This window comes from Polyodon spathula, chromosome 22, assembly GCF_017654505.1.
Source record: "Polyodon spathula isolate WHYD16114869_AA chromosome 22, ASM1765450v1, whole genome shotgun sequence".
In the NCBI taxonomy this organism is placed as follows: Eukaryota; Metazoa; Chordata; class Actinopteri; order Acipenseriformes; family Polyodontidae; genus Polyodon; species Polyodon spathula.
The window spans coordinates 29,709,300-29,719,843 of record NC_054555.1 but is presented as its reverse complement, the minus strand read 5'-3'; the positions used below and the strand labels follow the sequence as shown (position 1 = coordinate 29,719,843).

Below are 10,544 nucleotides of genomic sequence, written 5' to 3'. Positions count from 1 at the left end.
TTCTTAAGAGACAGAGGGAGGCTTTTACATTGAGCTTAGAGGTTTATTTGCATAAACAAATTTCATTGAAGAAGTCAGCGCACTTCAGTCACATTACAGGACATACTTCATCGTCTAGGCAGCGTCTCTAGCAAAAGTTACAAGTCAGACTGTACCAGGTAATAAAAAAGAAAGCTTCTTTTTCTCCACACACTACAGCGAAATGCACACATTTTGAAAGAGACGAAAGGCGTAAAATGTCAGTTCTCTCCAGACAAACAATTGCATGATAAAGCACACTCTTAAGCATCCATCTATTCCCTATTGTACATATGCTTTGAGCTTACGTGCCACAGTAAGCGATGGCATTTTAACACCCCCACACACCCAGCAAACATTAAGAAAAAGCAAAACACTTCACAAAATGACAGTGTACAGCAGCTGAAATGACTTGTTCCAGCAGTTATTGCATTTTTTTCTCTCTTGTTTTTTTATTTATTTTCAATACAGCAAACTACGCTATCCTATAGAAAATGCATAAGACGATATTATTGAAGCTTTGGTTCACATTGCTTGTTTAATGCTCTATAGAGATAGTAGTGGGTCTTTTTAATCTTAAATAAGACGTACACATTTTTGATCGAGCTAAAGGCTGGTACCTTTTTCTTGTTATGCGATTGCTTAAAGTTATCACTGCATCTCACACACACAATGTACCTTTTGTGTAAAATAACTTGACTAGTTTTGAGATGAACAGAAAAGGGCAATTGTTAAGATGTTGTCAAAAGTTACAAATACAGACATACACAAGCCATTAAGACAATCTAACTCAATACATGCTAATGGCAGCGTTTCACCAGAAACATTTCAGCTGTTAACTCCAGCAAATGTGTGCTGTACCTCACCCTTCTTAGGAAAAGCCCTGCAAAGCAGGCTTAAGGAAAAGGGCTTGCACTGTTAACCCTAGGGTTACTACAAGGACTTTCAGCTTCTACTCCCCTTGATTGAAGATACTAGCCCTTTGTGAAAATGAAATAAGATTTGTTAAGGAAACATGTGCCATTCTACTTGGAGCTTTTGAGAAATACATCTGCCCTGAAATTGTTTTATTTGCGCCAACAGGAGTTGTCATGACATTACAGCCCTACATGACCTGGTTTACCATTGAGAATGTGCTGCCTTAGTTTTGATAACTGAGCCACCTTGTGATTATTTAACACCAAAATGATTTTTTATGTAGTGTTATTTTTTTAGCAATCCATCAAAGCTTTGAATATGCATATAGTTTATAGTTCAACAAAAAGTGCTTTTCCTAACCCTTTGATGCAGAAATAATAGTAATACAATAATAATATGAATCATTTGTACTTGGCCCTTTCACACCCCAGGCAAAGTATTCGCAAGCGCTTGTGCTCTGGTTTACTTTGCAGTCCAGTGCAACTTTTATAGCTTAACTGGTCAGCAATTAAAGCAAACCTTTGATATGCTGCAAGATTCAAATTCCATTACGCATGTCCACAAAGGCTAATCAAAACACAGCTGTTTTTTGAGATAATAAAAATGGATAAAAAAAGGCGTTCCTTTTCTGTTTCTTAAACCAATGTTAAAACATACCCATTATATTTCAATGAAGTTTAACGACTTTGTCCATGCCAACATTAAACATTAAGACAGATGCAGATATAACATGAAACCCTCTCTACTGCATTCGGTTTAAACTATATATATTTTAAAAATGCATCCGTTTCCTGTTGCAGATGCCAACAAATATTTTTTGATTTATTACTTAAGTTTTTTTTAATATGTATTTGAGTGCTTGGGGGGGGTGCAAGTAATTTCTAGCACCCTATAAAAACAAGCATTTCCACTGGAGTTGTATTGCATTTGTGAACATGTTGTGGGGGCAAAAACAGATTCACCATTAAAAAAAAAAAAAAACAATGTGCCAGTAATTCTTAACAGTACTCAAGATCAAGGCATCCCTCCAGTGAAGTAATATTGCCATGTCCCTCTCGTACAATGCACACTTTAGAGAGGTGGGAGTTGACTTTGCATTCTGCAGTAAAGGGTTGTTGGTTGCAAGACTTGTTTTCTGTGCCACTTTGATCTCCTGGGCGCAGTTTCTTAAACATCAACAGTACACAGAGGCTCGCTGCCAGGCTGTGCTGATTCCATTATCGTCATCTTTGGCTTCTTCCTGGTCTCTTCCTTCAATACAAATTCAGTGTTTTAAAGGAATAATAAAACACATACAATGAATAGAATAGGAACTATAGTAATTTATGCAATACGTAATCCTTTTGTCTTGGGTGCTTTTGTAAGGAGCCATTTACCAATCACATGTATAAAAGTTATGACCCAACAAGCCTGGTTTTACAGCCTCTTCTCATCACACAGTATTTACCCAGATTAACGCTTACCCGGTCCTTTGCCAGTTTCTTCATTTCATCTTGCAGTTTGTTCAGGATGTGAAGGTTTGGCTTGTTCTTTTTGGCATATTGCTGAAGTTCAATCACACTTTTGTCTGAATTTTCCTAGCAAAAGACAATTAAATATGAAAATAAAGAAGCTGCCCATGAAGTAAGTTCAGAGACGTTCATTACAGTACATTGATTAAAACGGGACTATGTTAGAAACAGCTGACCTCACTCCTCTGTTTTTCTGGATCACTGATTAGACTTGTAAATGCTTGCTTTACCTTGAGTCATTAGTTTGGAAATGGCATCCAGAAAAGAGAACACGTGACCCCTGTACCTTTTTCAGCATCTTATTGCTCTCCCTCCCGTACATGCGTAGAAGGGACCCCCAGTTCTTCACGTGGGGGTGCAGCAACTGCAGGATTTTCTGAGAGGCCAGCTGCTTCCCCACTCGCTTATTTTTACCTACAAGAAAAACAAAAAAAACTGTTAAAACAGAGTCACTTTCACTGCACAGTGTTTCTGCACCTCTAACAACCACAAGTTATGTCACTTTACATTCTTCATGAGGTTCAAAAGGAAGCGTGCACTAGCAATGTTGCAAAAAGTATTAAAAAAAAAAAAAAATTGAAAGTGATCTAAACGGAACTTTCCGGAAGATCTGTACTTACACCAGCCTTTCACAGTGTGCTTGCCACAAGTCATGACATATTCACTCTTCTGGTTTTTACCAGGTATCACTTCAAACTTGATGCTGGTGTCACCCATCCCATGGTTTCTATGGAGAGAGAAAAAATAAATGTTAAGACATAAGTTCAAGAACGAGCAAATGGTGTCTCAATACATATATCGATATCTTACCTCTTAAGGCACTCATGAAGAATCTGATATGGCGACAGTAATCCAGCTTTATTTGTGAGTTCATACACCCTCGAGTCCTCAATACTGATATGGTTAAAATACTAGGAAGGAAAGAAAATACATAAGAGCCGTCACAGGCATAGCAGAGCAAGGAACATGCAATACGTGACATGAAAAAAACACAACACATCTCCTTCACCCTTTCATAATAACAACTAGCCTGAACATTCAGAGACTGCTTTCTGCACAGACTCACCTCAAGTTCTTCTGTGTCTTTAGGCTTGTCCTCAGAGGTCTGCTTTATAAAGTCAGGGATGAGGATTTCCAGTGTAGCTCGAGCTGGGGGGAGGAGTTCACATTACAAAGCTGGGAGAGTGCTCAGGTGTTCTAAACACACATACAGTTATGGCAGAGTACAATTATATATATATATATTTATATATATATATGGATTCAGCTCATACCACAATGGTTCCCTTTGCCATAAAAGAAAAAACACCAACAGTAACTGGTTAAAACAAGTTTTTCATAACGTGATCCACAGTAACATTGTTTGTGGTTGCACTAAAATCTATTCTGTCTGTTTATACCAGTGTTCTTATTGGCAGCTTTCCAAGTCTTTGCTGCTCAGTGTTGGTCGCTCTTATCTCATCAGGAAATCTCCCAATCTCCTAGAGCAGTCATTACCTTCTAGGAAAGGGCTTCTGTGTTAGGAATGACTGGTCAGATAACCCCACTGTTGCTACACCACTTCACTACATGTCAGACAGGCTCAAACTCCATAGCCAAGTTACTTCTTCAATCCTCACAAGATTTGCATGGTATGTAATCTCAAGCAAGTTCCAGTCTCACCTGTTCTTTGTTTTGCTAGCAGGGAACTGCAATTTGAAATCAACAGCAGAAAAGATATGAAACTGAAATGAACACCTTTTTTGTAAAGAAAAGCTCAATTACCAGCTTTATTCTTGGCGAGTTTCTTACTGCTTGCAGTTCCTGTTCCATACGTCACGCCGTCTATAATAACTGAAGCTCCAAACGGTTCACTGGGATTTTCTGAAATGCATGTAACAAAGAAAATGTTATGAGCTTTCCCTGTCACCCACAAACAGTATTATTAGGAAGCTGGTTAAGTAACCTGGTTTCCAAAAGGACAGTTGTGGCTGTTTAAAACAAAGGTGTCTCCATCATTTGCTAGATGATTTCTGGCCTTTTTGAGTTATCAGATGCCTATTATAAAAGCTCTCTGTATAAGTGCAACACAGTACATTTAAGAACTTCCATTCTCCGTAACCTGTGAGTTCAGCTTGTTCCAACATCTTTCCACCTGTTGTTATTTACACTGGGTGAAATAAAAGGACATTTTAATTTGATTTATTTAAGACTCACCACATTCAAAAAAGTTATAAACTGGGCGGACCTTGAGAACCCGCTGCATATATTCATGTAGGATGCAAACTTCTGATTTCCCATTAGGATTAATAACAAACTCTGAAAAAAGAAAAACGTTCTTATAAAACATTCCGTACCACCTAAATAAAAGAAAAAACAATGATTTCAAATCTGTCTCGAAAAAGCTTCATTTTCATTTTTGTAGCTTCTATAGGTGGGTTAAGCTGGGGAATATGGGTTTCTGTTTTCTGCTAGTACAGTGCAAAATTACTGAATTGGCAGCGCTGCCCGAGTCACAAAAACATTAGAGCTCCCTTCAAAGGGGTTCTTAATTTGCCACATTTATTACATTTACCATCAACTCTATGAGACTGTACTGTCATCACTGAAGGATCATACCTTTCTTTGTTGGAGCGTCTTGCACGGACAGAGTAATCAATTTCTGATTGGCTGGCAGGATGGGTCTCTCAGCTTCAGCCTGCTTGCGCTTAATCTCCCTGTTAAACTGGCGCCTCTCGGCCCAGGTTCGAAACTTCTTCACGGTAACTTGTTCAAAGTCGAACCGCCTTTCCAGGTACTTCCGGAATTCTTCAACATCTGGAGGTTTAAAAAAAACAAAACAAAAAAAAGAAAGCACACCCTCAATACTGAGTAACCGTCTACTTCACACAGAGGGAACTGTGTCTGCTGCAACAGTTTATCATTAAGCACGGGGTGGTGAGGTTCGGCTACATTCTCTGTAAAAGCATTGATTAGCATTTAATATTTGTATAAATTATAACGCGACTTACAATGCTCCCCCTTTATATATCGCTGTAGTTACTAGAAGGTGCCCTTTGTTTTCCACCTTAGAACATGACTGGAAGTGCAAGAGGAAAGACACTACGGGGTGAATGGGAGCCGTGACCATGCAGCCAAACAGGCATAAAAAGGATGCCTTATAAAAAGGGGGAGTGAATACAAATCTAAAGAAGGGGGGCAGGCAACAATAGCAATAAAACAAAATGACAATTTGGATTTGAAAGCACTGGTTGGAACGCCTCGAACATAAGACACAAAGACACAAGAATCACAGCACACGTATTAATGTAACTTTACTGTCACTAAAACAACTGCGTCTCTCCGAGTCTCTTACCTATGGATTCGTCTTTGCACACTTCTACCTTGGCCTTCACCTGGCACAGCGCTCCCTGGGCTGCCTCGCTGGCCGGAGCCTCCCTTTCCTCCGAGAGCAGTTCGGTGGAGGCTGAGCCAGCAGCAGGTCCCAGACCGGCTGCAGCGGATTCCTCAGGAGCTGTGGAGTCTGGCTCATCAGCCCTGTCCCAGGTGTCCAGCACTCCTGCCTTCACGGGGGAGGTTTCTCCGTTCGGCGTCACCTCTCCATTTTGTTCCCTTTCTTCTCGTTCCTTAATTTTTTTGTAGTGCAGGCAAGGAATGGTACTGGTTGGAGGATCATGTTTCTATAGAATAAAAAAGAACACACAATAAAGCATTTGTTTGCGAACACAACTAACGTATTGTCCACTGCTAAAATTAAAAATGAGTCCAGTTTTGCCCTGGCACAATTGTCTCTTACCCTTATGCTCCCTGTTCCCAGGAAGTAAGGCCTGGACCAGGTAACAACGCGTGTTTCTCTGTGAAGGTACACGGGAATGCCAGAGTTATGGAATGTCATAATCCACCCGTCAGGAAGGGGCTCCGTAGGGGGGCGGCCACGACCTACAGACAGGCAAAGTGAAAATGCAAAAATCAGGGATGGAAACGACACTCCTGTTGCATAGCAGTTTCCCCCCATGCCAGATTTTAAAATCAGCCCGATTAACCACAGCGTACAGGTAACAAGCTCAGCCATGTCTTATTAAACTAAATCCTGGAACGGATCAAACTGCTATGCAGTGGGAGTCTTATTTCTATCCCTGTAAATGCCCTCAGGCTCTCCATAGCCTAATCATAAATCCCAAAGCCTCCTGTGCATCCGACCAGGGGTGCCAAGCTGATACGTTTTCAGTACACCCTGAAATAGAGTTTAGCAATACTAGTAAACGATCAGGCATTCACCTAAACATTCATGAGATATCAGTCACTCAATTCATTCAGTACACCCTGTTTACATCTCAGTTAGTACATTCAAAACTATTTCCTATATGGGAGCACTATTTCAGCAATTTAGAGTTTAAATAACACATTTTCTAAACGTTAGTATTAATCAATGAGTCCCAAGTGTAAACAGCAGAGTTACGTTTACTGCTGATAGAATTATTTTAAAAAACAAACACTTACTTTTAAGCACAGTTTTGATTTTGGTCATCATTGGCTGCACACTCATCTCCCCCTCTGACTGATGGTCGCTCTCTCCTCCACCGTACTTGTCAGACTCAGACATCCGCATCTTTTTTTTAGGAACTGAGAGCCCCTCCTCCAGTAGGGCATCAATATCATTATCGAAATCGTCCTGGAGAGAGAGTGTTGAGAGAGCAGGGCCTACCCTGTCATTCTTTGGTCTCCAGGGCTTTGCTTTTGACCAGATCTCCTAAACCCTACTGGCTGCATTATCAGGAGCTTGAAAAAAAAAACAAGCACAGCTCCTCCTGGCTTTTCACACAACACCTTTAATGAGTGGGTTTAATGCATTCCTCTCACAAAACACAAATAAAAATCACTTCTAGGGTCTATTCAATACTCTGGGTTGCCAGTCTTGGCTGGGGATTCAGGAAGAGCTGCACTGGCTTTTGTGCTCCTGCAGGGTTAGTGTAGAAATCAGATCGCACTTCAGTGACCCTTACTGGTCAGGCGCCCAGCGAGTCCCTTACTTCCAAAGTTCAGCAGCTTAGTAACAGCTGCTACTTGGGTAAGGCAGATGAAGAGGTTACTGGCTTGACTGCGGGCACAGAGGTTTGCAGCAGTGATGTTGGAATAGGGAATTATAAATTGGGTCGAAAAAATAGGGGTGAAGTTGAGAAGATAAAAAATATAATACAAGATAAGAGAAAGTTGGTTTACCTACATGCTACAAAGATTTCTTAAAGCTGGAAAAAAAACAGATCAATAAGCCAGTTCCTGAAATTTGACCCGAATTAAATTTAGCGAACCTACTACCGGAGTTGGGGTTAATTCCAATTTCCATTTCCAATCCCAGTTCCCTGGAACAGGAATTTGAATTGATTAAAAGGGAATTGGGATTAGAAATGGGATTGGAACTTAAAAAAATAGTACAGTCCCCTACTCTGCCTGCAACCATCAACAATCTGGATTGAAGAGAGATTTGGGGAATGTTTTCAGTTCCTTCTGGGAATGTTAACATGAAAGCAGTGCGTTACCTTTTTATAGTCAAGCAAAGCACTCCAAATGAATGGCATGCAGCAGACAAGCACAGAACAAGCAGTGTACAGCAGCATTCTATCTACAGGTTCACCTCAAAGCTTGTAAACACACCTCGTACGAGTAATTGAGGAGCTCCTCATCCACAGGCTCATGCTGAACGATCGCCTCCGACTGGAAGCCCGCTCTCTCGCCATCGTCGGTTTCCATAAAATTCTCAGTGAAATCCTCCAGTTCATCCAGAACTGCAAACTCTACTTTCGTCTCCTGATCAACCTCTGCATTCTCACATTTATTTTCCTGATTTAAGCTTGACACACCCAGAGAGCCCGAACCACTAGCACTGCAAAGATCGCTCTCATGCAAGTCACCGTTTAAGCTATCGTGACCGAGATGGGCTTCTGCCTCCACCTCCTGACCATGCCCCGTGTACAGGACTTTCCTGTCCTTGCTTCTACAGCTCTCTGTAAAACTCACACGGATTTTTACATCTTTAAGCAGCTTTAAATTGGGTAAGAAGCTGGAGACGGGAGGCGCGTGCCGAGCGGTTCTAGGGTTCATGACGCTGGTTTCTGTATCCTCTGTAAGACGGCTGCTGAAGGAACCCGATCCCTTTGTGTGAAGCGGTGCCGTGCCAATCGTTTTGCGGTCCCCTGCTGGGGAGTCTAACTGTCCATCACCACCGGAGCCAACGTCCATTACCTCTGCGTCACTGGACGTTTGCAGGGGAGGTGGTGGAGGCTGCATCGGAACTGGCGGGAGCGGCGGGGGGCAATCAGGGCTCTCCAAGCTCATGGGTTCAGGTAGCTCTTGCGGAAGGGGAGGTACAATTTCATGCGTCTCCATCTTTTCAATTTTAATACTACTTGTTACTTAATACAGCAGTGAAAAAAAATTGTCAGATTTACTATTACTTTGCAAATAACGGTGAAAATGAACAGACTTAAGCTTTACAACTATTCAATGACATGCAGAAGTTAAAACATTTCCTCTGAATTCTGTATTAAAAATAGAACAACGTATTTGCTACTCGGGCATGGGACACTGGTGATTATGTTAAGCTGACGACACTGTTCTTTTCATTAATGTAGACAGCTTGTTAGAATCACTGTCTCAATTATTGGAAATCACAATGCATTCAGCTTAATCGCAGCCCATAGCGAGGCATGGTTCATCTTCTACTGCCAAATCTTCTTTGTCAAAAGATCCAACTGCAGCAAAGAAAGAAAAAAAAAATTAAAATTAGTTTATTTTTAATGTATTGTAATCATAAATGTTTAATAGTCAAGTTAACAAAAGTAATTATTTTGAGGGAAAGGACAAGTTACTGTTGGCACATGCAAGGAGACCCCACACAACCCCCTCAAAACCAAGCACAACATTCTACTGTGTTGCATGTGAAATTATATAAACAAGTCGGGCATGCTTGCAATGTACAGTGCCGCAGGGGTGTGCAAAGGGGCAAGGGGACTAACCCTCACATGAATGAATTATTATTCATTGTGTATATCAATGTATATCTGGACTGGGCTAGGCCATGCGTTTTTATATCTCCTTTAATTTAACCATTCGCTTAGCCTTGTCTAAAGTGTTTCTGAATCGGCTAAAAATTGTTTGTCTCCATGGTTTTAGCCAGGTGTCATATGTCTTAAGTTTTCAAACATTCAAAAACTCCATTCAGGGTAAAAAAAAAAAAAAAAAATTGATTTGGTTTACATGTATCGATTTTAACGCAGGCAGACAGACTCGACGTCATACGGGTTCTTCGTTTCTCGATCACGTCCAGACAGTCTCGTCTGCTTCAGTTTTTTTTTATTTGTATCATTATTAATGAACCTATTAGAAAATACGTGATAAACCTGATACACTATAAATAACACTGTTGGCAAGCTCCCAAGTAAGCACGAATCTTTTAAAATTTATTATTTTATAATTAAAGCTAGCTGTACAATTACAGTGAAAAGTCTAGGCACAGGTCATTAAAAAAAAAAAAAGGAAAACACACACACACACACATATATATATATATATACACACACACACATTGTTGTAGTTGGCATTTCCACATTTAAAACTAAACTGCTGCTCAATAGCGAATACAGCTGTACTAGACTTCGGCCTCTTTTTAGAATTTACTTACCGATAATTTGCAAAGCAGCGTGATTTATTAAATTCCTATCTAGTTAAACATTTCTACAAAGACAATCTTCACTCTGCCTCTCCGTCGCCATCTTCGAACAGCAGCAAAGAGCCGGAATACCGCCCCCAACCAGCACAGCGCAGACTGATGGGACACAGACCAATCAGCGCGTCGGAGCCTGAAACTCAGCCAACCAGAAAGCGACAAACGGCAAGATCCCGGCGGTACGAGGGCTTGCGCGAGGGAAGGGACCAATCCCATGAGAGAACTGAGCCGTGATGGAACCAGTCACTCCGTGAGGGAGGAGCTACAGCGCAGAGCGATAATCGACCAATCAGACAGCCAGTAGTCGGCAGTGTATTCCATTTACTTTGCAGTAGTGGAGCGCCGTTTTTTGTGTATTTATCCGAGGTTACGCATAAATGTTGTTGTTAATTAAT

The 10,544-nt window shown here is 41.0% G+C and overlaps 1 protein-coding gene across 1 annotated transcript; it reads right to left on the bottom strand.

Annotated features, from left to right (window-relative positions):
- Window positions 1-29: 29 nt before the first annotated feature.
- Window positions 30-10,194, bottom strand: LOC121297481 (microprocessor complex subunit DGCR8-like). Its single transcript, XM_041223831.1, has 14 exons — window positions 10,105-10,194; window positions 8,079-9,175; window positions 6,927-7,098; window positions 6,223-6,365; window positions 5,782-6,106; window positions 5,046-5,243; window positions 4,644-4,745; window positions 4,212-4,310; window positions 3,514-3,596; window positions 3,258-3,358; window positions 3,068-3,174; window positions 2,734-2,861; window positions 2,400-2,513; window positions 30-2,187 (listed from the first exon to the last, which is right to left on the bottom strand). The coding sequence occupies exons 2-14, from the start codon at window positions 8,808-8,810 to the stop codon at window positions 2,104-2,106; spliced, it is 2,388 nt and encodes a 795-aa protein (XP_041079765.1). The 5' UTR covers window positions 8,811-9,175; window positions 10,105-10,194; the 3' UTR covers window positions 30-2,103.
- Window positions 10,195-10,544: the final 350 nt, after the last annotated feature.

Coding starts and splice junctions, on each gene's coding strand:
- LOC121297481 (XM_041223831.1), bottom strand. CDS start 8,810: ATGGAGACGCATGAAATTGTACCTCCCCTTCCGCAAGAGCTACCTGAA. Junction 6,107..6,222: donor TGGGAACAGGGAGCATAAGG/GTAAGAGACAAT, acceptor TTTATTCTATAG/AAACATGATCCTCCAACCAG. Junction 5,244..5,781: donor GTGCAAAGACGAATCCATAG/GTAAGAGACTCG, acceptor TTAAACCTCCAG/ATGTTGAAGAATTCCGGAAG.